At 44.1% G+C, this 27,400-nt stretch overlaps 2 protein-coding genes across 2 annotated transcripts in view; one reads left to right on the top strand and one right to left on the bottom strand.

The window, feature by feature from the left end:
- Positions 1-36: 36 nt before the first annotated feature.
- On the bottom strand, positions 37-11,085 carry ND-MWFE (NADH dehydrogenase (ubiquinone) MWFE subunit). Its single transcript, XM_075682054.1, has 3 exons — positions 10,877-11,085; positions 7,930-8,016; positions 37-147 (listed from the first exon to the last, which is right to left on the bottom strand). Exons 1-3 carry the CDS (start codon positions 10,973-10,975, stop codon positions 109-111), a joined length of 225 nt encoding a protein of 74 aa, XP_075538169.1. The 5' UTR covers positions 10,976-11,085; the 3' UTR covers positions 37-108.
- A 240-nt stretch (positions 11,086-11,325) lies between these two features.
- LOC142572735 (metallo-beta-lactamase domain-containing protein 1) overlaps positions 11,326-27,400 on the top strand; it is a 31,975-nt gene continuing 15,900 nt past the window's right edge. Inside the window, exons 1-4 of the mRNA XM_075682053.1 lie at positions 11,326-11,653; positions 11,923-12,087; positions 12,409-12,571; positions 21,575-21,738. Coding sequence (XP_075538168.1) covers positions 11,944-12,087; positions 12,409-12,571; positions 21,575-21,738 — 471 coding nt within the window. The 5' untranslated portion in view covers positions 11,326-11,653; positions 11,923-11,943. The remainder of the gene's footprint in view (positions 11,654-11,922; positions 12,088-12,408; positions 12,572-21,574; positions 21,739-27,400) is intronic.

Here is a 27,400-nt window from a genome sequence, read left to right as displayed (position 1 = left end):
CAGTAAGCAGTTTCAGAAACTTGACAAGTAGGCAAATTTCACTGTACAAATGTCATTTATATGACTTTATGCCTACAATGTTCGACATAAAATTTATTGCTTGCTTCTTCATTTCTTCTCATCCTCATCAGGGATTCCTTCAAGGCCCTAAAACAAACAAAAACAGCAAGTAGATGTAAGGCGGTGAATGTATAAGGAATCAAAGAAGCCACACACACAAACAAGTTTTAAACTAACCTACCACAAGAATCACCTCTTGCACCTTGAAATATGAAAGACTAAAGAAAACAAATGCCACGAACAATGACTACATGACTGCAGTGATACCAGATGAGGACATATGGAAGGCTGGATACAAATGGGCTTTCTCGTTGACCTTTCCAGCTTTCTACCATATTACATTACAGTGAGGTAGCCAGTACTTTATTATGGGGGGTGGGGGCTGGGGTGAGCACGTGCCCAATGTGGCTCCCCCTGGCTACGCCACTGCTACCATACTACCATACTATGCTATTACTCCAGTTCTGCTGCAAAGCCATATCTGGCCTCAGGAAATGCTTTGTTAAACTATTCTGCACAATTGAATATGATTACCCACAACAAACACCCATGACAATATGGTATTGAAATTAGTTTTAAACAACACAATGAGAAGAAAGTACATGGGCATAAAACGTGCACAAATATGAAACAATGTATATGAGAATGGAACATGACAACAAATATACAGTGTTATTGAGATAAACAAGAAGCAACAAGATTACCATGATTATTATGCAACCTGGCACAGCAGCGTACAAATGCAGCTAAAGGCTTTAAATGAAAAAAATAATCCGCGGATTTAATGCTATCAGCATTCAACAAAGCTTTCTTCGATTTTTATGTAAATGTTTTCAAAGTAAAATACTATGCAAAACATAATGCTAGTCACACAAATGTTTGTGTAAGTTGACAAATACAACGCAATGTTTATGCTATTGTAACACCAGTGACAAAAAAATTTCAACGACGATTACGATGCTCACTAATGCGAATTTTAAGTGCAGCTGTTTAGGTGTTTTGAATTTGCACTATATTGTGACAAAGTGTTTGATTCTGAATGACGGGGTGTTTTTGGCAGTGGCGCTGAGCCTCTGCTTGGCCAACTTGTCTAGCAGCAGCACCCGACGAAGCATTTTCATCGACTGCGTCGCTCACTGTTCAAACAGAAAGCGTGAACATGGGAACACATGGCTTGCGTAGAGCGCATTCTCTAGCGGCGCCGGCGCCGCCGCAGGCGGTATAGCACATGCACAGCGGATCCGAAGCCCATGTCAGCGCTTTGTTTCTGCGCTTGCCATATGCCTGGTTGCCGCCGGCACTCCGCTTTCCTCCTCACCCTTTCACCATACCCTCCTCCGCCTTCTGCCTCCTGGCTCCACTGCACCCTCATCTCCACTTTCCATGCGCCTCTTTGCTCTATGTGCGTTTTTTCATCCCTCGATGCGCGCCACGTTCGCTCTAATCTCTCACAGTGCTCGTTCACTCAGTTACAAGTGACGCCGACGCTCGCCGCAGGAACGCGCGCCCAGGAGCTGCACTCTAAAATGCATTGCGGCAGTTTAAGCATAGGCAACATATTGGGCCAATCAGCACCTCTAGTGTGTGGGAAGCCTGCTTATAGACTATTGCATGTGTTCTAAGGCTCCTGCTCAAGCGCTTGGTATTCTAACTTAGCACACAGGAAAGAAAACAAGAAAACACAGAGTGAAAGTCGTGTCACGTTTTAAGAATCACAGCATGCTTCCTAAAATGGCCTGAGGCACAATTTTAGCCTGGAAGTTACATAAAAATATTTCAATACTGATGATATTCGTACAAATAAGATTCAGGACAGACTGCAGTGGTACACCCAGAGCACACTGAATTTCCAATTTCAATTTCAGCAGTGAAATACTGTACCAGCTGGCACAGGACCTTCTAGAGTTCAAACATTATCTTAGTGTTGCATAAAACAGCATCCTAAATGGCCCTGAGACCTTCTAATGAAGCTCCAAAACCTTACAGACATGAGGGGACAAAGCTTCAGAAATCTCTTCACAAAACAATTTTTCAACAGTGTTTTGCATTAGCATGGTCAAAAAGAGCAAAATTCTCCACAGAAGCTTTCATATTCTCTTAGTTTTTCTCTGGAAGTGGATATGTTCTGCCCACTGCAGCTCGACTGCGGTGCGCTTTAGTTTTTATTTTATGCTTATTATACTGCACATCACACAGCTTTTCTTCTTTTAAGTAAAAGTGTGCAGTGATGAAGAAGTTAGAAGTCACTGAAGTGAAACGGAAGACAGCACATGTATTAATTCCTTATCTTGCCTGGTATCGAGCAGTATTGGCGGCGAGGAGTTACGGAGTCGCCCTCTATCGGAAGCGCCTCGCTGGCGTAGTATGAGGGATCACGTGGCGCGCTCCTCATAGGTTTTGCTGTCAGCGCTCACTGAAAACACCACGCGCGAGCTCTTCCGGACATTTCTGTAAGTACTTTCGAAACGAGAGAAGTTTCTTACTGTCTAAATAATAACCTTGGGCAAACTGAAAGCACACAATCGTTTACAGCCGCTATCTCTTTACCGAATACGTACAGTGAACGCCACTGCGCGCGGTCGCCGTTATGGAGTCTCCCGAACCGGCTTCTTGCGTGAAAGGTAGGTAAACGCTGAGGACAAACTATGTGAAATATGTTCTTATAGTGTTTGTATAACTAAATGCAGCGTAACAGAACGAAGCCTCAATGCAGCGATCGCGCAGATTCGCAGCGACCGACTGCGCGTCTGCATGCTTGTCCGCGCACTGTTTCGCTTTCTCCGCGCGCGCGTTTTCGCACCGTGCCATGAGCTTCAGGCCGCAGAATATGAGCATTTGACAGTATACAGGCAACCATTGTTGCGTGGGCGCTATCAGAGCTGTTCTTCATTCTAGAGACTTCGACGCCTACGGGGACTGTGATGTGCCGTCGCGACGATGCAATCTTTTTTTTCTTCTAAATTCTTTGACCTTTCAATACTATTTCTCGAGTTGCGTCGCACTGTATGTTTATCGGCGTCCTCAGCGTGCAATTTCCCGCTGCTCCTTTTTTGTAATCCAGTGCATTAATTCATAACACAAACATGGCCATATGCCATGCTTTCTTTAAATGTGCTTCTTGCCGCTGCCTTTCCACTCCACTGAACTTGCCAGTATCTATAGTATCGACAAGTTCATAGACCAAACCGTCATGACATTAGTCGGGCAGCGGAATCAGGCGAGCGTCTCAGTGCGCGTTTTCAGAACATCGCAGACCGGGCGCCGTAGCAGAAATCTTCCTCGCGTCTGTGCTTGTTGCATACCCGAGTTGTAGCCGATGTCTGTTTGCCGGTTTTATGTTTCGCGAGCCAAGCTTCACACAGCTTGTCCAGCGGCTACGTGTGAATAAGGCTGACACCGGCCTCCGTTACGTGCGTCCGGCCCTGCGGCACCGAGCAGTAGCCTACCATGTTGCGCGCCTTCAAAGGCAGCCACTACCTATTGTAGTGCTTTCAAGCGTTGTAAAGGAGACACTCGAAGTGGGAAAATTTCGCCACTAAATGAAAACCGCAGCGTACGAGGGAATTTAAATTCGTTTTCAGCTCGCTTCGGCGCGCCCGAAGCAGCCGACGCGGCCGCTATGTCCACGTGATCCCTCCTAGGACGTCACGCCGACGGTGGCGCCAGCTTATCCAGTGGTGGAGCTCGAGGCCAATAGCCCCTTGAGATGCCAATTAATTCTTTGCACAGAAAATTCAGTTTCGTGAAATTTGTCACATTTTCAAAATACAAAGCATACAGCTGCAGAACAGATTAGGAACATTCAGTTCTTGGGTGAGTTTCACCAGTTTTACAGAATGGGGATTCCATGTGAGAGCCCTCTACAATGGATCAGTTATGAGAATACCAACTATATTATGTCTATCATACTTGAAAAGCACCTATTCAGTCACTTGAAAAATATGCCCGATGCGAAAACACACTGTGAAAAATCGCAAAAGCAGTAGCTACATGATGACGTATTGTCACCAATAGCAAACACCTAGCCATGGACAGTCTTTGTTGAAAGTGTCTGCATCCTGCGACCGCTAGGCTGTCTACAGAATGTTTTAAGGGAGTTACTGTGGTGTGCCACAACATCACACACACTGGGGAATGAAAGAACTCAGTATCCAGAGATGCGAAGTGCAGGGAGCACCACAGGAACAGCGCCACACAGCTGAACCACATACATATATGGTCAACGTGCAGAGTAGCCCGTGCACTTTTGACAAAGGCTGTACATCTAAACTCATGTTACTAAAACATTTTTAGACATACTCTTCAATATTGCGGGACAGGTGCAATCAGGAGTGTTTCAAGATGTATGCGACACAATTTAAATGCACAATTATTTCCATCAATGCTTTTGCTTTTGATGCCCTATCTTGGCATGCACTATTGTGCACACCGCACATGGAAGGGATAGGTTCACTGTGCTTCTGACCTGAAAGATTACGCAGAATGTTTGAATATTCACAATATCCACTGAGCACTGCTGATCACCATTTTTGCACCAATTTACCAAATGATTCATAATCCCTTGTAGTTCATAACACTGCAGAGTTTTCAGTAGAACATGCATGAACATGTCCAAATGCTTGCACTCCTTCTTGCATCGTAGCATTAGCATGGTAAGACATACAGGGACCCCTTGACCTACTGAGTCCCATCATTGTACGCATGTTTCTTTTTTTTCTTTTTCAGCGTCTGATTTCTTTTTTTTTTTTTTTGCCATTTAACATGCCGAACGTTGCTTCTGCTCTTTTTGACGTGACAGCAAGTGGTCATAACAATTACAGGGCTTATTCGGCCAACGGTTGCTGGTGGCCTTGGGGCCATGATTAAAAGCCTACTACAATAAAATGTTTTCTCACGCAACACCATAATCATAATTAAAGGCATGCTGCAATTAAATTTTTTGTCATGTAACATCAGTGTCATGATAAAAGGCCAAGTGCAATGAAATTTTGGATCATGCAAGAAACCTAATTTCAGATAGTGTAGATAGGTGTAATGTAGGTGCTGTGTAAACTTCCAGGTTTCTCCCAGTTCGGGATACGAGTGGCTGCATCACATAAAACTAGCAAAAAGACATTTTCCAGACCAAGACTGAAAAAAATAAATTATGTAGATCCCACACACTGTGGTAATCTGTTTAAGTGAAGCTTTCATTGGTTGGCATCTGCGTGAAGTGCTGTTCCTGTTTAGCCACCATTTGCAATTAAAGCACATGACCTAATTGGACTCCCTTTCACCAGGAAACGCCTTGCTCAACATAAACTTATGGTGCTCTAACGCTGTGTGCATATCCAACAAGAACCTGAGTCACCTCATCCTCAACTCATCCTGCAAGTGGTTCTCGTATTACCTTCTTTCACACCTGTTAACAAAATGGTGCAGTTCCGCTTCTGTCTCACTTTTTCTGAGCATGCCGTACCACAGAAGCAATGCAAGCAATGTCCATACAATGTCTTGTAAAAGTTATTTAGAGGCTCACGAAGGTGACTCAGTGATGCTGCAGGCCAAAATTGCTGAACTTTCGGAAGACAAAGCCTTTGATGGCTTCGAGTGAAGTGCCACAAATGTTGCTTTTTGGCACCTGAGAGGTGTTTTCGTTGCAAGTTTTCTTTTTGCTAGGATTATTTACGGCTCATAAAAATGTCCTTTGCGAAAATTTAGTGCCCCGAAATGTGTAAGTACGGCATTTTGGGATGATTGTACAAGTGCGCACAATCGCACCTCACCATACTTACAGAGTAAAAAGTGATGCGTTCTATACAACTGCACAACTCACATACTAATATTCCCTTTGAAATTTGCAAAAAATGGGGTGTAACACTTATCATGCGGAATATACATAGGAGTGCAACATGCACTCGATCCATAGCCATTTCTTAACTACAATGCAGTCCACAAATGTATGCTCGAGAATTTGAGTTAAGCCAGTGCTGTAATTGTGCAAACAAAGCTGTAAGCGTTAAAAAAAAAGAAGAAAAAGAGAGAGGGCTGCCATTAACAACATAGTATTGGACAGTGTGGGGAACACAATCGAAAAGAAGGCAACACTGTACATATTGTAGCACATTATAGCGAGCACTTCCCACTGGGGCAAAAGACTACACTATTATGCCACCATTGCTTCTAATCTAGCTTCTTCCTGCATTTTACCATCATCCCCCTTCACTCACCCAACCTCTCATCTTTCCCTTTTAGCCCATAACAATTTGAAGACGCTATATGCATAAGAAGTACCATACGCAAAGCGTGTATGTACACAGTAGACGAGGATACTGATGAAATAAAAAACCTAATTTTGAAGGTTGCGCCAAAACCACACTCTGATAATGAGGGACGTCACAGTGTGGAAGCCTAGATTAGCTCTGACCACCTGGGGTTCTTCAATGTGCACGCAAAGCACAGTACACGGGCGTTTTCACATTTTGCCCCCATTGAAATGCAGTCGCCGTGGCCGGGATTCGATCTCGCATCTTCAGGCTTAGTAGCACAATGCGTGACAACAATGGAATTCATGCACGATGACGATAGATTGATGATGTTGATGCAATAATGGCAGAACATGACAGCATAGCAAGAGAGTGACAACAATGGAATGAAGGCAACGAAATGATAATGGTGGCAAGTTTGTAGGGGAGCTCACATTTACACTTCCATACATCAACCACTGCCCAGGGACGACTCGGTTTGCATTATATCTGAGACAGGTCCATAGCGCAAAACAGCGGCCAGCACTCACAAAGCGGGTGGAAGAGGCAAGGAAAGCTTCTCTTAAAAAAAAAAAAAAAAAAGAATGTGGCGCCATTATGGCTCACCAGAAATGATGCAGAAACCAGATTGTTGAGAACCAGATAAGTGCCTGAACATGACTTCGAAGATCTGATGGTGGTGGCAGTGTGCTGAAAGTCTCGGAGGCCATATTCCATTTGTATTATTTTGTACAATATCCGCTAACAATCAGCTACGTGCATAGTCTGCTAAAGTGCTATTTAAAGGCTATTAATACAAAAATTAGACAGTTACCAGCCCTGCAGCTTTCCAAAGTTTGATTCAACAGTATATACTACTAATTTATAACTATTTTAGCTAACGCAGTCAGAATTTTAGCAGTGCAAGAAGACGTGATGCAGCTCTGCTGCTAACTAAACCAGCATGCCACTATCGGAACATCAGGTAAGCAGATATTCAAGTTACATTAATGTATCAGCAATCTTCAGAATGACACTGCATGCTCCATGCTGTATCTAGGCAAGTAATATTTTATAAAGGGTGAGCATCATGAAAGCACAACAGGTACTGGATGTAAACATATTAATTACATTCATTTGTTACTTTTAAGAAGTGTTGCATCTGTATTGGAACATGTACAGTACTCGGCAAATGAAATGCGATACTTGAAGCGCATGGCAGACGGCGTTTCTTGCGTTTTTTACGTCACCTAAGGGTGCTGTGGGCACCAAAATGATGCACTATGGTGCAAAATCAAAGTGAGGACCTTTCTGATGCATTGTGACAGCATCTGGTTCCCCAGCAATCACCCAACGCACTCCGGGGGCACAAAACACACCGGCCACTATGCGGTATGATTATCATGTTTCAGTCGCTGAGCACTGTACTTCGAAGTCCAAGGTGCCACACCATTTGAGCTTACATTACAGGAGAAGACATGGTAACCATCTACCTCTACATCTAATCCAACACTGCTTCAATCACCATCAGCTATTTCAGTAACGGACAAAGTAATAGATAAATCCTCCCGACCTCACTATGTACACAGCTCGTCTGCTTAGTTCCACTAGAAACATAGATCTATAGGCAAGATGAAAGACTTACGATGGTCGTGTATATATGCCCACTCAGCCGCTCGTCCCGCATGGCATCCTCCCGATATCTGTAATCATGCAGGACCCGCCTGTAAGGCTGCAATGGTGAGACATAAAATGTAGCAAAACATCATCTTATGTTCCAGGCATGAACATATTCAAAATGCCATAATAAACATGGTGAATCACTTCACCAAGCACAGTCACGAAACATGCAATCTGCAGTTCAATATATTTCTAAATGTCATAAAATGGTGTTGACACTTTGCAGGCTGTTCTGCTTTGCTAAGTGAAATTGGCTCAGTTTGCAATACCTAGGTTAGCGGAAAATTAAATTGTGGGCTCTTACGCCCAGAATCTGCAAAGTTGCTTATAACAGGTGCCATCGTGGAAAGCTCCAAATTAATTTTCACAACTTGGAGTACCTAAAGTCATAGTTTTCTACAGTAGTTAGCAAAGGGAACTCTGGTGCTGCAATGGTTTAGCCGTCATGGGAATGATGGTTAGTACATGGATTTGTCTGATCTTCGTGCTTTTGAATTCAGACATTCTTATGGCTTTTGTTATAATTTATGTGCCTTCATTGTGCTAACTTTGAAAGCAATCTACACTTCTCTCAATGTAGAAGACTCTCAAAATACACATTCTTACTAATTGTAGTCGTTCAGCATTTTGAGGTGACCAAATGGAAACACATTAAGCATATCAACGCACTGGCTTGCCCATGAGAAAGTCATAAGGATGTTATATGCCGCATGTCAATGCATTTGTCCGTGGCATAATGATTTCAATATTGGGCTTCTCTGCTGGAGCTCCTATGTTCGAATCCTGCAGTCAGAAAATCTTAATGTTTATTGAATTATTTATAACACAGTACTTGGTTGAAAATGATGAATTTACAAAGTCACAAAGCTGCTCGAAGAACGAAGTTTAGGCAAATCCATGAATGAACTTAAATTAAGCCCGTGTTACAACTGCGGAAGCAAAGCTGTTGGTGCAACCATGTATTTTAGCTGTTTTCACATTGTTCACATTTGAATTTGTTTATAGTGCATTCAAATGAAAAAAAAAAAGCTGCCTTCAACAGTCAGTGTGTGTAACACAACAAAAAGAAACCAACATTATATATTTGTAGCATATTGCAGTGAGCACTTCCCACTGGGGCAAAAGACTATATTTTGCTGCCATTGCTTCTAATCTAACTTCATGCATTTTGCCTTCATCCTTCTCCACTCTCCCAATGTGTCCATCTTTCTCTTTTAGCGTGTAACAATTTGAAGAGGCTATATGCATAAGAAATAGGTACATCATGCAATGTACGTAACAAAAAACCTAACTTTAATTTTCCGGGGTTGTGCCAAAGCATTCTGATTATGAGGCATGCCATACTGTGGAACACCGGATTAACTCTGACCACCTATAGTTATAGAACACGCACCTAAACCTAAGTGCATGAGTGGTCTTGCGCTTTTCCCTCATCAAAATGGGGCTGCGGCAGGCGGAATCAAATCAATAATTTCAAACTCAGCAGCTCAATACCATAGCCACTGGGCTACTGTAGTGGGCGCTATGAAGAAACAAGTAGCTCTTGTAGTCTTACCTAAATCCATGTTAGAGCTCGAAAGTTTAATACACTCTGATTACTCCACCTTTGAATTCACTCTTTTTACCCTATGGGTGTTCCGATGATGTGGCTGTTGAATGATTTATCCAGGCAAGACTTGAAAACTGGCAAATTCTTGCAAATCACGAGGCTCAACTGGCAACAGTAGCGAAAAACCAGATGTGTTAGAACGGACCATATCAAAACTGTAGTCCCATTTCGTTGCCACCTTCCAACAAAAAGGCAGGGTTTGCAATGTCTTGGTGTCTAAGCAGGAATAGTCAGAGGTCAGGGCTAAGCACGAAGAAACACGCAGTTTGATAAGTAATAGGGTGTTCGTTGTAATCATCTGGTGGTGTCCGTGCACGTTTGTTTCTCACTCTCGTCACTAGTGGAACCAAACAACAGTGAATTCTTGGAATCTCTCCCGATTTCCTGGCGCCGTCATTTGTAGCAGCATAATTAGCATGAACTACTCAAGTTACTCCCACGCCTGGGCTGCTACCCGCAGCTGTGGGTCTTGCTTGTTAAACCAAAAAAATTTCAAGCATCCACTGATGTCTGTGAGGAGACAACAATCAGCAATGACGACGACTCAGGGCTCGGCTGCTGGGTACCCAGGCAATTCTCTGCTTTCAACTACAAGAAGCAGGCACGAAATGGCGCGTCGCAACACCCGATATTGATGGGCTACCTGAATTCGATGCCAGCTCCGGTTTCTGGAACAAATGGTATGAAAAACTACGATCCTTCAGAGTTTATTACATCACATTTGCTTCCAAGAAAAAAGCACATCTGCCAACGCTCAGCACCCTCAGATCTGAACCCTCATTTTAAGGCTCCTTCAATCAACCATCCTGTGAAGTTGTCTACATGATGCGCTTTCAACATGACACGAACCACGGAAACGGCCACTGATCCTATTTCATGTCTACTTGAATGATGAAGTAGACAAAATGAAGGCACCTGAGCTGTCCTACAGGGTAGTATACAAGTACTTGGTATGACGTTCCGCATAGGCAAAAGCTGAGATCCTCGTCGCTGAGAGCTCCCACAGGGGCCCAACCATACGTTTGACGTTCGCCACAGATCACTTAACGACTGTTCTTCCAAGGAGTTTGAAACGTGCAAGCGCTGATACCACATGTCTCACTGCAACATATTTGATGGTAGGGGAAGTTTGCTGCATGGATGCGCTCGAAGATGCAAAGCAATTCTGCTTCTAGATTTTGTTTTCAGGACTAACTTCTCACCAAGGCGAATGCTGCAAGCTACGTAAAAATGAGAGCACTTATAGGCTGAACACTTGCGCCGAGTTCCGTAATTGCAACCCGAAGGTCATCGGTGTACTAACCTTGCCGTCGAAAAGCCACGATATTGGCTTAGCGGTCAGATTTGGAATTGTCATCAGAGCGACGATGATACCCATGGAGGGCAGTATTTCGTACCACATTGTTATAAATGTGACTTTAAAACAGAATACGACGGCGCTGTTTGAAGAAAAACGGGCTCAGACGCTCAAGCGGGTTTGGCTTCGCCGCACAGCGCAAAAAATGAAAAAAAAAAAAAAAAAACCGAGATTGAATCATTGAACCGACTAGAGGACCTCGGGCGGTCGTTTAGTTCGTTTCTTAAATTTTAGTAAGGCCTTAAATAAGACCGTAAAAACGCAGAAAGTAAAAATATTCAATTTTGACAAGTTTTGCAATAACTACTAAAATATTTTTATAATATATTTTCATAAAATAGTTTTTGTTTTGAGTGTGGCGGCATTGGCTTAGCCAATGGGAAAACTCTAAATGTTTTGAACACGTTTAAAACATTGCTTGCAGTCAACATTTAAAATAATTCGCACGTGACGTGATGTTTAGATTATAATATTTGGCAATCATACTCCGCAACATAAAATAATATCCTGTCAAAACACGGTCGCCGCGACGCCAACGACGCGTCAACCTCGCGTGTGTTGTTCAGAAAGGGTTAGGCCGAAACCGCAACGAATGTATTTATTAGTGGGTGCGCGAACTCCGCACGGTCTGCTGCTTTTGTAAACCGCGAGACTAGTTCGCGTTGCTGCGCTGAACTCTATTATCATCGATTCAAATAGCCTTTGAGCGTCCACAGCAGTCAAGTAAGTCCATGCACCAGGCATATATATTTTAAACCTCCAAATGGACCTAGACTGATGGTCCCCTGCCAATGCCTCTGCATGCATTGTTCTCTTTCCCTTGTAACTGCTGGCGGGTTTTTGTTGATTGTTTACTCGAACCCACGATGGCATGAGTGCGCACTGTTGACCGCAATCGTGGCGTGTGACGCTGATTGCTGTGACTGATTCTGCTGGTACAGCACGTGGCAGCACTTGATAAGCGCATATGTAACTGTTCCATTCATTCGCAGGCGACCGAGCGGAGACGAGAGATGCGAAGCGCCTGCCGTAAAGAAGCGGCTCACGCCGCGATCGCTATCAAGGATCCTGTCAGGGAAGCGTTAGTGAGCGAGTCTGGGAGTTGCGGAAGATCTCCCGTCGTCGATTTTTTCGTCTCTGCTTGGGAGAGACAGCCGGTGAGCTTTACATTCGGCGACAGCACATTCATGTTAGTTACAAGCTGATGTTTTAAAGCGCCTCACTGGAAGATTCAGTCTGCCAATCAACTGTGTGTCAGCAGCCTAATTCTTTCGCGTAATACGCGCAGGACGGTGGAAAGGAGCTGTCGACCAATCAGTTTCACTGGCAACAGCAGTTCTACAGTTCATGTTTATTGCGCGCATCTCGTTTGACTTGACACAAGTGCACTATAACTTAAAATTTCAAGTACGGTAATAGTTCTGCAACTTGGTGCACATCAATAGTAATATTTTTTTTTGCTTTTTTCATGTTCACAGAAAATGGACTATGACATAAACGTCATAAAAGAAGGATACTCGTTGTTGAGCAACGATGGACGCACCATGGTAGCTAATGGGACATCCACCCTTGTACGTGGACCTGGCTTCAACATCATTGTGGATACACTGTCTGCTTGGGACAAGGACTTCCTTGTGGAAAGTAAGTGCCATTCTGCCGCATCTGTGGTGAGGGAACTAGCGCATAAACCAGGTACTTTGCCGTCGTCTTTTGTACAGATGTTTATGCTTGCAGGAGTATCTATCAGGAATATGTGCCTTGCATTTATTTGCCAAGTCTGCGTTTCTCTGCTTAGAACATTGGAACGCCATGATTAGCATACCAGCACTTGTAGAGTTTCTAACTATATTACCTAGAAGAAACTCTGGTGCTGCTGCACTGTGGTATGCATGGGAATGCAGGTATATTGTGACTTTGGATTAGCATTGTTCTAGGAGAGCCAGGAAACCTTGTAGACATGCCTGGCAAGCGCCGTTCTGTCTGTCACTGATCCGTCTGATTGATTCTCTACAAAAACAGCACCTAAAAGGCTGTGTTGGCTTCATTATAACACAAAAACAGGTTTAATTATGTATGAGAGCTTGTTTTTTGCATGTACAAGTATATGAGACAAAAGGCCGCTAAAGTTTGAGGATGGACGAGATTCGCACTTGCTTTGGAACAGTTCATTGCCTGTTCTTGCTTTTCTTTGCTTGGTTATGCATTGTAGATTAATAAACTTCATTGGAAGATGTAACATAGGTGAATGAAAATGCTCTATGAATATTTTACTTTAAGAGCACATTATTTGTATAGCCATATCCACATTTTAAACGAGACCTCTTACAACACCAGCCAGTACAAGCCTTGCAGACAGTTATACCATCATTCCCATGACGGCCTAGCACCCCAAAGGAAACTCCCATAGACGGTGGCGCCAGATTTCCCTCTAGGTGCAGGGGCGTAGACAGGGGGCGGGCTTATGGGGCTTCAGCACCCCCCCCCCCCCCCCCTCCGAAATTTTTTCGTGCGGTCATGCATCGCCGACCGAAACAACCCTGTCAACGGAAATCATTCTGGATTTTGTCTGGAATGCCTTTTTTTATGCTCAAAAAGACATTTAAGCACAAACATTGCGAACTCGGGTTGGATTTTGTGGCAACTCCCATGCACCTGGAGTCACATAAAGCAAGGAGCCCCACCCGAGCACAAAGCTTCAAGGGTGTTTTGATGGCGAACGGGCTCGTCGTAGCATCGCGCAGAGGCCGCGGAACCTACAGAGCGCATGGATTTCAATTGCGAAACTTTATGGGCATAAAATTCTTATAAACATTTGATACCAAAAGTGTGTTTACTTTTCTAAAGTCGTACGTCGGAACATACAACGAGACAAGCCACATCAACACACTGTCATACAAGTGGGCAAAGCACGCAGTGAGGTCCTATGAGGCGGAAATGTTGTGGTGGTTCATTTGCGCCGTCATGTAGCAGAAAAGAATGTCAATGTGTTTTTCACCTGTGCCAAAGCATTGATGTCAAAGCAGTAGAACCAGCGAAGGTAACTACTTTCTTGTTTATTTTTTCTACTTTGACTTTTATTCGCGAGGACACATTCAGCCTCTTCAATTTTCTTGTTCTCGCTACTAACGGGCTACCAGAGCCAGCCAGAACACGTGCATTTTTCTCCAATTGCCCCGACCACTGCACGGCGCACTTTGGTGTGCGTTCGTTTTTCTCTAACCGATTGGATTTTAGCCTGCCAGAGTTTTGGACACTTTCTGGCTAGCAGACGAGAAAAATAAACAATGGTCGCTCGCCACCATCACTGTGGGGACTCAATGGATTGCAGCGCCTCCGCTTGAGAATATCACCTTTACTTTGATGTTATTGCAACCTCTCCGGAACATCTTTTGTCTCGCCAGTGTAGGAGACTGAGCAGTATGTGTATGGCTCTCTGTGGACCAAGTGTCTCATGTTTCCTTCGATATTTCTTGGGTAACCACACTAGGTGCCCAAAGTGGGCATTCGATTGTGGCCAACATGCTTTCATTTGCATTTTTTTTCTCACTTCGGTGCCCCCGCCCCACAAAAGAAAACATTGTTGCGGGGCAGTGAATGGTTGCATGGTGAAAGTTCGATTTTGTTACTTCTTTTCAGGAAAGTGATAGGACACAGGACTCTGATACTCTTATTATATTGCTGCTAAAGCAATTATATGGACACTTCAGGTGCATTGCTGCCGTGGCCGTCGCCGTCATGTTCCGTTTAAAGTCCAAGAGCTGAAATCGAAAGTTTGATGGCAGCCCGTCTGTCCGGAAAAATACATGTTGAATAAACGCGAAATGACTGCGTGATTTCAAGGGCTGAGTGACTATTAATACAAGGAAGAATATCGGAGTGCAATGCTAAGGTCCCTATGCTGGAAAATGATACCTTCTATGCCCGTCGCCAACTAGAGTTCCTGTGCCCTGCCGAATTTGCTTCAATTCAGCTACACGCTAAGTTTCAAGCAAGCGGAGAACAAGAAATAATGACATCATGCGCCATGCCAAGCTGGAAAGGCTGCGACCATACTGAAACGGTCCGTCCCGAAGTTTACCAAGAGATGCTGTACATAATCTTTTTTCCTATAAACCTGACAAAGCGGAACTCTGTTCTGAGCCTTGCTCTAAACTTTAGCGCAGGGTCCACATGAGATACGAAGTAGCTGATTTGTGTTGTTGAAATGGCTCTAAGCCAAGTCGACGGCACTAGACATGACGAAGCTCGCACGCATGTTATTAACGAAGGCTTCAAAACCCTTCTAGGCTTCAAAACTCTTCTTCGAACTCCGCGCTGTCGCTAGAGGAAAATTAGGTTATCGACCGGCTTCGAAGCAATCCTGACATTGTAATTCTTCCGGTCGACAAAGGAAACGCAGCTGTTTTGCTTGATAGTGGTGACTACACCAAAAAAGTACTGGCACTGGTTAGTGATGCCAATACCTATAGTCGCCTGACGCGTGATTCAACAGGAAAACTGCAAAGGGACTTCCAGAAGCTTCTGGCTGACAAATTACATTTGCCCCCCCCCCCCCCCCCCCCGCCAGCATAAGTCACTCTATTACCTGCTATTTTGTAACAATGGATAAGCTCCTGCACTTCATGGCCTACCAAAGATACACAAGCAAGGTGTTCTTATGCGGCCCATTGTCGAATACACTCGCTCACCTCTGTACAAGCTTTCCAGTTTCTTACACAGGATCATGTCGCCATTCGTTGGAAAAAGCGGCACTCAAGTACGCAATTCTGGCAACTTTATTGAACAGATACGGCAGGTTGTTTCTGCTCATGATGACGTCATGGTCTCATTTCAAGTTAAGTCGCTATTCACAAGCGTTCCAGTAGAACTGGCTGTAAAAGTTTGCATCGCTGCCCTCGAAGCTGGTGGGTCACTGCCCAATAGGTCTCCGATTGACGTTTCAGACCTGTCCCGTCTTCTTAGGTTCTGTTTGTTGAATATATACTCGTCTCACAACAGAATTTTTACCTGCAAACGCATGCTACGGCTATGGGTGCATCTATATCAGTTTCTGCTGTGACTCTGGTCATGTAGGACGTCTAGCGTTCTCAGCTTTTCCCCTTCTCCGAAGGTTTTCTTGGGATATGTAGATGATTGCTTCTGCATAATCCACGAGGATACCCTCACTGGCTTCACTGCTCGTCTTAACAGCGTGGAACAGGCGATTCAGTTTGCTGTCGAGCAAGAAGTATGCGGTTGTATACCATTTCTTGATGGTGTTATCAAGTGCGGTGACTCTGGCCTTTCTTTCAACGTCTACAGGAAGCCCAGACATACAGGCCGGTACCTGTATTTCAAGTCAGTACATCCGCTTTCACATAGAAGGTCTGTTCCCGCTACGCTGTTCCATCGAACAAAACCATTTGCTCAAGATAGGAGGACTGCACGCGTGATATTGGGAGCATCTGCCAAGATTTAAGAACCTGTGGCTGCCCTCCATCCTTTTTGTCCTCGGTAAGGAAAGGAGTGTCACTCCCAGATAGACAGCATTCTGTGTAGTCTCCGAAGAAGTGAACTGCCATTCCATATGTCCCTAGCACAAGCGAGACCATTGCTCGTATCATGCGCAGGTACGGCGTCAAAACTGCGCATCTGTCAACCCGCAAACTAAAAAACGTTTTAGTAAATGTAAAAGATATATTGACACATGGAAATTTTCTCGGTGTAGTCTATGCCATAACGTGCGAGAACTGTGATTACAAGTATATCAGCCAGACAGGTGACTTCAAGAAACGTGTTAAACAGCACGAGTATGACGTCAAGAAACGGCACATAGCCTCGAGTGCCCTTGCTGAACATATGGAATCTACAGGCCACAATATTTACAGGACAAGTGCACATGTCCTGGTCAAGGAAAAGAAGCGTCAACCCTCCACCAAGAATCTTTGCACGTACAGACCAAGCGCACACGCTGAATAGGCATGATGGGACACTTCCGATGGTGTACACTCACTGCTTGCCTCACGTACTGAAACGTACTTAAATACATTGTATATCTGTTATCAGTTTCATTGCGGACAAGTATCCCGTATGGGGTGCCGGAACGTCATTAAATTTTCAGTTATCTTGGTCGGTGCATCTTTTCGAGCTTATTGATAAAACTTCAAGGGCGATAATGTCGTCACCGCGCATCCCAAGCTGTACGTGTGAGTGAAAGCGTAGGGGGGAGGGGAGATAGGTGAGCCGACGATGGTGTGCGCAAGGGAGAAAAGTGGGGAGGAAGTGCGCCGCCTTTCGTCACGCGCGATGCATCGGGGGAATGGAGGTGGGGGGGGGGGGCTCAGGATTGTGTGATCTGTAATTGCACAACATGCTTATTTATCTTGTTTGATGCATTATATACAGTGACTTTTGTTTAGATACGTAGACTTGTTGGTGACTGATGTGTATATATAAATAACTCGTTGCGAGCTTTTGTGTATACATGCAATGAACTTTGTTTTCAGTGACACTTTTTTGCCCTTTATCAATCTGTATCTTCGCATTTGTATATTCCAATCTAGCTTCACATATCTAATGTATATTTTGCAGAACTCCTGCTTTCTATATATACTCTGCCTCGGGACTACAATTTTGGTGCAATTAACCATAATACGCGACCGGTGACAGCTGCTCCTGCGCAAAACATTGGAACGAAGGACAGCGCCATTGAGAGTTTTTCCTGGCCGTTGCATATGTAGAAAAATGTAAAGAAGGTTTTTGAATTACAAAGTTTCATTAAAGTAGTTGTCCTCAACTTGTTCATTTCATGGCTTCACATTTTTCATATGAGCGGCATGCACTCCTTTGCTAGTTTCGAAATAATATATTCCAAATTTCTTGCGATATTTTCTTTTAAATAAACAAGAAAGGTGGAAGTATTCATATCAGTTATTTCTGGCACAATTTTTTTGGACATACGAATATATTCTTTTATGAAAAAATACATATTTCACATGTCTTGAGTGCGTAGCTTTCAAGTATTCGTTTGCAGCATCTTTGGCAATGGCACTGCAGTTATCGTTGATGTATTTGACCCCTCGACAAGTTCTATAAGGAGCAGGCCGAGCTGGAATGTGAGACCCCCCCCGAAGAAAATTTCTGGCTACACCACTGTCTAGGTGTTATAGTGAGCAACTATAACACTGCACTACAACCATTATACTCGCCCTGGTGGCCAAGTGGCTATGGGGTTTTGCTACTCAGCACGAGGTCAGGGGGTCAATTATTGAAGTATCTTACGATACAAATGGAAAGTACTGTATCGGATGCAATAATTGCGGTAGTATCTTGTATCATATCGTGATACAGTTGCAAAGTATCTTTGCCCAGCCCTGGACACTGGACACACATGAAGTGCAGACTATCAGCTGTTTAATTACAATGACAGAAAAACATAAATAGTGAGAATAAGCAAAATGCATGGTGTTGCATGGTGTTTCCTCTTGACAACAAGTTGCATGCACGTAAATTTCTTATTCGGAAGTGCAATTTCTTTGTCATCTAGTGCTGTGGACAGTGCACTAGCACATGTGCCATTTTATCGTGACACAATGTGGAATGCTTCAAAGATTTCTCTATCTATTTGTTTGTTGTGTGGCACTTGCTGACGGTAGTTACTTCAAGTTCTGGCTGGCAAGCACTCCTTGAGCAGTGCGCAGTGAAGTTTCCACATGCTGTTGACATTTTGCAAGCATACTGGTTGTGTTCTTGTACACTTTCATTAAAACATTGACCAGTCTGTCCAATGTATGTCTGCCCACAAGACAAAGGAATGTTTTAGACCGCATTTCTTTTTTTTTTACATTCTTACATACTTGCAATTGTGTTTGATGCCACATGTTGACCTTCCTAGGGGTAAGCCTGCCCTTTGTGCCTGCTCCGTCAACCATGCACGGAACTTCAAGGCAGTCGCTGTCTCGATTGTTCCGCAATGACCAACGAAGCAATGATGGCACAGCAGCCACAGGCACCTGGGATTTTTTTGCACCCACAAGACTCGGGAACCATTTCTGGTCCAGATGGCTTGGTTGTTGAAGACTGGATTGCCACGTATGACCGCGTCAGCAACCACAGCAGGTGGGACCCCATGCTGATGTTAGCCAATGTGATATTTTACCTGAAAGGAACGGCACGCATGTGGTACTGAATGCAGAAAGAGCATCTGACCAGTCGACGCACTTACAAAGCGAAGCCTCATGAGTTTGGCAGGCTGAAGAGAAGCTCGGATCCAACGTCCAGACGTCGACTGAATCGTACATTTCCTACATACAGGATGTGCTAAGCCTTTGTCGAAAAGTTGGCACCAAAATGACCGAATCTCACAATATTTCTCATATCTTGAAGAGAACAGCACAATGTGTTTAATCTACTTGTCTTTATGGAATGTACCAGGGTCGATGCTGTTGTTTAAGAATGTCAACGCTTTGAACAAGTGAAGAGTCTCCGCATCACCTGCTATGTTCTTGTGCTACCCAGCACCTTCGCAAAAAAATATATTATGAGGATAGTGTATATTCTGAAATTACAATTAGCTTCTGTACAATTCTACAGTAAACACAAGTAGCTGCAACGGATGCAAGGCTCTTCTGTGCCTCTTCTGTGCCTCTGGCCACTTCATTGCTGTCATCATTGTTCAACCGATGCTGCCAGCCCCTTCAGTCTTGTGACAATATGTTCAGATCTTTGGCATAAATGTGTGGCACTTAACGTTACATAAAATCATGTGATGCGTGCCTATATCTTTCTTTCATATATGATGCACTATTTTTGGTTGTGAATGCGAGCAGTGAGAGAAGTCTCTCTAGCTTTCGTAGCATAGCCTGCTAAGTATGAAACAAAGTATATACAGTGTTACCCAGGCTTGAGGTGGATAAGGAAGTGCAAACGATTCCACACATTTCCAAGCTTGTGTTGTGTTTAACAGCAGTGCTGCGGTTCAATTGACACATAGGTCTTGCACTCAGTGTATAATCTCCTGATTGAAGAAGAAACAGGTCCACAAAGACGCGGACTAAAAGAAGAACATGTGCGACAGACAGGCGCCATCGTACATGTTCTTTTAAACTGTGTCTTTGTAGCGCTGTTTTTTCTTCAAGTTTGTTAAACCAACTCGCCCACATCAAGCTTCTGCTTCAATCTCCCGATTGCACAAAAGGGACTGGCATTCAGTATTCCAGCTTGCTCAGATGCAGATTTCTGTGCGTGTCGGTCTTCTTCAAGATCACCAGATTCTTTTGACATTGATCTTAACTTGCGTTTGTGCAGATGCATTTGTAGCACATTCTATGGCACAGGTTGTGAGCCATTAGAGACAATACTGAAAGTAACCCAAGGGTAGTTCCTCATAAAGAGGCCTGTTGGCAAGCTACTTAATAGGACTTGTGCACCTACTAAAGTGGCTTTCTTTTTCGACATTACTCATACAGGTAGCAACATAAGCACGCTTTCTATGAAATATGTAACGAAACACGATTGCTGTGTATTTCATCATGTATGCCTCCATTATTGGTGACTTGGCAGATATGGCATTATACTTCAGAGCATGAGGGTTTGGGTTCTGTTCCCAGCCTTGGCTTTTGCTTTCAAATTAGGAATGCAGAACCACTCATGTGCTCAAGTTTATAGGTGCATGTTAATAAATGCTAACCGGTTAAAATTAACCCAGAGTTGTAGACTGTGGCACCTTGTGTACCTTATAAACTTTCGTTAAACCAGTCAGTTCAATTTCAATGAAGTCAATATGAGTTCTAAGGGCATCAGTCAAGCACATACATGTTATTAGCTCGTCGCACTAGGCACTTTACACAAGCACAGATCTAGTCATCCCACTTGTCGTGTATACGCTCTGTTTCTGCATTTTATGTGTAAACTGCCTCTGTAATGTGGCTTTATAATGCAGTGGGGGCCTCTGTGAGATGGTCTGAGACACGCATCTGTAATTCAAATTCATTTCAGGGTTCCCTTAAAAATATTACAAAATTCATGCTGACTTTAACACGTGTGTACTGTCTGAAATGAGTATGTTTGCAATTTCAGACTATGCCCTCACCAAGGCAACACCACAGAGGCAGTGCATTGGGTGTATTAAAAATCCCAGGTGGCCAAAATTAATCCGCAGTCCCTCACTGCGACGTGCCCGACAATCGCATCATGGTTTTGCCATGCAAAACCCCAGAATTTAATGAAAACTTTTTTAACAACAGAAGGACACATGTTCCTTTTCACTGTTTAAAACAACACACGTTGGCTAAGAAATTGTTGCTGCAGAACCTGCTTGTGCTTAAAATGAAATATTTCTTGGTGTGCTTACTCGAGTGCACAGATTTCAACAGCCAGATTATATAGTGTGGTGTGTGCATATTCAATAAACGGTTAATGCATGTGTACAGCCAGTGCAGTTCATAGTGTGAACATTCATTTTCTATGTACTAATCCGGCATTAATTTAGAGCAGCCTTTACACAACAAAAATAATTCATGGCTATTTCACCGGTTTCCTGTTTGACTTGCAAATGGCTTGTCAGAATATATTCTACTGCAGCAGTAATTCACAAAGTTTAGTTTTGCTAATGACTGGTACCTTCCATGTTTGACTAGTTTTGAGCATGGTCACTTTTGTTTCCAGGTCTCGCAAGGCTCGGTGTCTCCTGTGATGAAATCAACTATGTGGTCTGCACCCATGGTCATTCGGACCATGTCGGAAACCTAAATCTGTTCCAGAGGGCCACCCACATCATTGGCACCACAGTGTCCAGTGGAGACGTGTACCAGCTGTGCACATTTGAAAACGTAATATATTCATCATTCTTCACCTTGAGTCTGCTGACTTGCTCAGGTTGTGAGAGAAACAGACTACTATAGTTTCACTGCAAAGGTGCTATAATGTAAAGTTGTGGCAATCTGTTTCTATTCCATTTCTGCCATTAGCCATCCATGATTAGTCAAAATGTTTTGGGCCATGCCGACCTTGCCAGTCCCCCAGAGATGTCTCCGTCAGCAGGCGTTTGGTGTGTTGCGACACCACATACCCTAGCACCCGGGTTTGACCCTCCCGCGTGTAGCTGTGCATGGCTTAGCCATATCTGGGGAAAGGGAGATCCTGGGGCTTGAGCCAATGCTGGTGTTAGGACCTTTAAGGCCCCCCTGATGGAGGCAACACACCTCTTCGGCCTCTGCTTCACATAGCAGCACCTCCAGATTGACCCGCCTGGAGGAAATCGGCAGTCGCCTTTTCCTGTCCTCCTCTTCAATCTTCGTCTTTCTCTCTCACTTTTAATCTTTGCTGACCTCTCTTCACTTCTTCTCACTTGCAAGTTTCCCGGTGGCAAAGGTTAACCTTGTGTGGCTAGCCAGTCTTGGTTACCTATGCTGTATTGGGTTATAGCAGTGATGTATGGCTGGCATTAGCAGGGCTTCCCTTGCAGGAACTTCTGTCACATCCCCTGGTGCGCTCCATGGTGGGTGGTTGGCATCGCTGCCGAAAACCCCATCTGTACTTACGGAGGATGCTTACCATAAACTCCTTGATTGCTCTCAAAAACGAGGGCGCACCGAAGATGTCTTCCAGTTTTTCGGATGCCAAATCCAGAACTTCCCTCGATTCCACATTATTGACGCTGAAAACTCAAGACAAACCAGTGTGAACTATTTCACCGTTCCTTGTTTCAAAGTCTTTGACTGAAGTTCTTGGTCCAGGTTATAAGGCGTCGAGGATGGCAAGCGACAATGTCCTCTTGGAGCTCTGTGATCAGAAGCAATATGAGAAACTGCTGAAACTAGTGTCATTTGGGGAGATCCATGTAACAGTAACCCCGCACCATACTATTAACACCACCTGCGGCGTTGTCTCGTACGATGATTTGCTGGAGCTGACCGAGGCTGAACTATTGGAGGGCATCAGGGAACAGAATGTCATCAATGTTAAATGAATTAAGATGAAGCAGGATGGCAAAGAAATCCAGACCAAGCACCTGATACTTGCCTTCGGCTGAAGTGTCCTCCCCTGAGTCCATTGAGGCCAGGTGTATCAAACTTCGTGTTGGGCCATACATGCCCAATCCTCACAGATTCTTTAAGTGCCAAAGGTTCGGCCACAGTTCACAGAACTGTCGAGGCTGGCTGACATGTGCCAAGTGTAGTGACAATGAACATTCCTCTGAAATGTGCCAGAACACTCCACACTGTGTCAACTGTGATGGCAAGCATGCCGCATACTCGCGGTCCTGCCCGTCTCGGAAAAAGAAACAGAAATTGTCACAATCAAAGTAAAAAATATATCTTTCAAGGAGGCACATAGGTGGGTATCATACCTGCTAAGAGCAGCTTTGCCGATGTGGCGAGTCGGGGCAGCGCTGCAACGGCCTCCGGCAGTCACGTCACTCGCCCCCTCTGCGGCTGCAGCTGGCGCTGTTCCGCTGTCCGACAAGAAGGGGCCATCGACCTCCGGCCTGGTGGCCTCAAGGGCCTCATCCCTTGAGAAGAGGCCTTCTTGACAAACAAATCGCTCACAAGAGCGGGTGTCCAGCGCTTCACAGGAGGCGATGCAGACGACATCTCGTCAAATGGTGCCACGAGAGCCTAAGGAATGGTGAGAATCTCTCGACCACTCCAAGAAAGAGAAACGTCACATTACAGGACCGGAAAAAGGCCCTGTAACCTAACTTTTCTCGCTAGACACACAGCATTAACTTCGTTCTCGTTATGGATACCCAAATATTACAATGGAACATGGGAGGACTGCTCCACAGTCTTGACAATGTTAAAGAACTCCTCCGCAAATTCACTCCAAAGGTGCTTTGTGTCTAAGAAACACACCTAAAATTAAGACAGACCAACTTTCTAAGGCAATATGCCACTTTCTGCAAAGACTGCAATGATGCACTCACCTCTTTGGGGGGTGTAGCCGTAATAGTGTTGATGAGGGCGTTGCATGCCGGCAAATAAAACTCCGAACTTCCCTTGAGGCAGTTGCAGTCCGAGCTGCGCTCATTCATCCATATGATATCCATTTCATTCATCCATAAATTATATGACCACTGCCCCACTTTTCCATAACCTACCTGCAGCGAGAAGGCCGTTCTCTTTGCGTGTGAGGAACCTCGGTCAGGAAATGGGTGTTCCAGTGCTTGAACATTGTCCTATGGCTCCAGTGAATCTGTTACTGCTATGGCAGTGGCAGCTTATAGAATGTGTTACATCCTTTGTAGAGGTCACTAAACATGCTCCAGGGGCACATATTGAAATGCATTTCCTAGAACTCCTGTACAAGTACTTGTGCATGGAGTGTTACACAGATGGTTCTAAGTCGCATGCGGGGGTGTCTTATGTAGCCGTTGGTCTATCCTTCTCAGAATCTGGTGTAATGCACATGGGAACAAGTATCTTTGTGGCTGTGGCCTAGGCACTGTTGTTGACTGTGAAGCATGTAAGGAAATCAAAACTTCAAATAACACTTATATTTACAGGCTCAGTAAGCGTCGTAAAAGCCTTGAAGTCGATCTGTAAACACAAAAACCCAGTACTTACTGAGCTCTCTTCTGTTCTCCGTAGAGCGTATGTTATGGTCATTTATTACACTTGTCCTCTTCATCTGTATATTACATCATCATCTTGCATTGATTGATCCTCACCTTCAATTCCATGTGTGATCATCATCATCGGGTGTGTGCCTTTGCTGGTTCGACACTCGGGCCAAATAAACATCACTCCGACAGAGATGACATAATATATCTAACCAGTATGCCCTTATATGGTGAGTGCCTGGCCATAGAGGCATTGAGGTTAATGTACTAGCAGACCAAATGGCCCCGCCACTCACATTGCAAGCTATTATTCTTAGCACTGCTGTCCCTGTCACAGATTTGAAGCCTTTCTTACGAAACTGTGAAGCGACTGGCAACACTTGTGGGACATGGAAACAAAGAATACGCTTCACTTCATTAAGCCACAGTTAGGTTTCTGTCTCCCCAAAACGAAAACACGGCATACTGATGTCCTATTCTGTCGACTAAGGATAGGACAGGCCTATGGCACCCATAATTTTTTACTGACTGGAAATGAGCCTCCAACCTGCAATAGATGTGGTGAGAGGCTGACTGTTCTCCACGTCCTCCTGGAGTGTTGGGAAGCCAAAGCTGAGAGAAAGAAACATTTTCCTCTTGGATACCGCCAGCACACCCCTCTCCATCCTGTAATGCTTCTTGGTGCAGAACCGTTCTTTGACACCAAAACAGTTGTAGGATTGTTGAATGATGTCGACTTGCATGCTTTTAGCCCGATAAATTCATAGCACATCCTCTTTCCAGAGGATGCCACTGCGCTAGTAGTTTTGTATACCACATGCCTCCAGGCCCTTGCATCTCAAGGACTCTGTTAATTAAGGCAGTAGTGCTTCTTGCAAATGTTTATCTCTGACATACTTTTACTATACCATCATTATTTCGCAATGTATCTTTCATGTCCGTTGTACAGCTCATTAACCATTGGCATAATTTTATCTCATATAGGTTTTATGCAGTTTACAGCGACTGTTTTTTAGGCCCCTTTACAGCCACATAACATCTACCTCTCGTTATTCATAGCTCCACTGCGAACTCAACACCGGCCTGGTGCCCTTTGGTCATATTTGGCCCTTGCGCCACAAAATGCCACATTCGTCATCACCCTTACCTGTCTGTCACATCATGTCACTAAAGCACTGTTCATGTCACACTGTTTATGGATGATGAGGTCAAACAAAAGAAAAAATTATTTCTGCTTCTGATTAGCCTTCTGCTGTTCGTGAAACATTTTCAGACTCTGCCCACTTCGCCTGGCTGTCATGGGTGGTCACAAACCCATAAAGGCTCATCATGTTAAAGTGATGCGTAAGCACTTTAGATTCATTAATATATACCCAACTCAATTTGGGGGGGGGGGGGGGGGGGGTGATAGCCGGAGAGTGTCCCATTCTGAAAAGAATAGAAGGCTGAATGCCAATTGCTCTTGCACTGGCTAACTCAAGCTGTTAGGAAGATTCAAAATCTTTCTGTATTATAAAAATTTTTGTGTGGCAGTATAGCTTTGCCGATTCCTTTTGCTGTGCTAAGTCTTCTTCGCTGAGGATTCATTGTAGCGACGTATTTATGGGTGACCCTGCACTAGAAACGTTTTTTTAATTCTTGATCTATTTTGATGAAACTTGCTAAGTTTATGTATTTCAATGTGCTAACTTTAAATATACATTCACTTTTCTTGCAGAGTAAATAACTTTATAGAAATTGAAGGAATTCAGCTTTTTTTTGCATAATTTGCTTTTAGGGGAGCTATCTACAAAACTATATATGGCATAATAAAAATTGCTATATGAAAATTATCAGGAACTAACCAAGAGTGCAATGAAAACATTGAAAACTTCAGAGACAGCAATCCGTCTATTAAAAAAAGAGACATATTCAAAAATTTTTATTATAAATGCAACAATGTTAATTTGTAAATTTGCACTCTACACAGCATTGCCTTTCTGGTAAAAAAAAAATAGAATTACAGTGATAGCGCAAGTAGAAGCAGAAATAATGCACCTCAGATACGGCATTGTCATTAAAATTGTAGTTTTGAGGAAACAATAAAAAAATATTTCACAGCTGATACATTGAAGTAAACCTTAAAAAAACTGCATCAAAAGCCATCAGTAGACACCAGGTATCATTGATGGCCGTTGCCGGCCGACAACATAGCACGCACTGCGAGTGCATTCACTTCAAAAGGATTGCATGTGTTCTGGCCCTCAATTTCCTGCCAGCTCCATCCCAATGCAACTTCACCACAGATCTTGCAAACCGCAGTCAGTTTTGTGGAGGGGCCGTAATCCTGATTGCTCTGCAACCACCGCAAGTATTGCATGAGAGAACGCCGAGGAGACTGTTCACAGCTGAAAGTTCGATGACAATGTACAAAGCAGCGGGCTCTGCGACCGAGGCCGATGCACTATTAGCGGTCAGATCGTCAAAAAAACGCCGAATGTTTTGCTCAGTGGCTGGCACAGATGCGGTCTTGTCAAGCTTAGCTTGCTCCTGTGCTCTCATTTTATCCACTTCCTCTTCAGTTACGACATCCCTGTCAATTCTTACGTGAGTGGAACCGGCGTGTGGAGATGCGCAATCCGGCAGAGCAGCTGAGGTGTAGATTTTCGGCGGCGGTACAACTTCAGCGGCAAGCTGCCGGGTATCGTGTGCTGACTGCGACAACGGAATCGCTTTCGAAAATTTCTTGCGTCTTGCACGTTTCTGCTTCGAACGATTCATGGAGTAAGCTGTCAGATCTCCAGCATATCTAGTGTCGCATTTGCAAGATTTGAGACAAGATGTTGGCTGCTTTCGTCGTGTGGGTGCTCATGGTCCTTGAAGCCAATCATCGCCCACCATCTTGGTCACATGCTCAAACTGGCCAGTAGTAGCACCTGCAATGTTGCGGA

This window comes from Dermacentor variabilis, chromosome 2 (genome assembly GCF_050947875.1).
Source record: "Dermacentor variabilis isolate Ectoservices chromosome 2, ASM5094787v1, whole genome shotgun sequence".
Lineage (NCBI taxonomy): Eukaryota > Metazoa > Arthropoda > Arachnida > Ixodida > Ixodidae > Dermacentor > Dermacentor variabilis.
Note: the sequence above shows the minus strand (reverse complement) of the source record. Positions and strands in the feature narration are given on the sequence as shown.

Coding starts and splice junctions, on each gene's coding strand:
- ND-MWFE (XM_075682054.1), bottom strand. CDS start 10,975: ATGTGGTACGAAATACTGCCCTCCATGGGTATCATCGTCGCTCTGATG. Junction 8,017..10,876: donor CGTGGCTTTTCGACGGCAAG/GTTAGTACACCG, acceptor TCACCATTGCAG/CCTTACAGGCGGGTCCTGCA. Junction 148..7,929: donor GGCATATATACACGACCATC/GTAAGTCTTTCA, acceptor TGTTTGTTTTAG/GGCCTTGAAGGAATCCCTGA.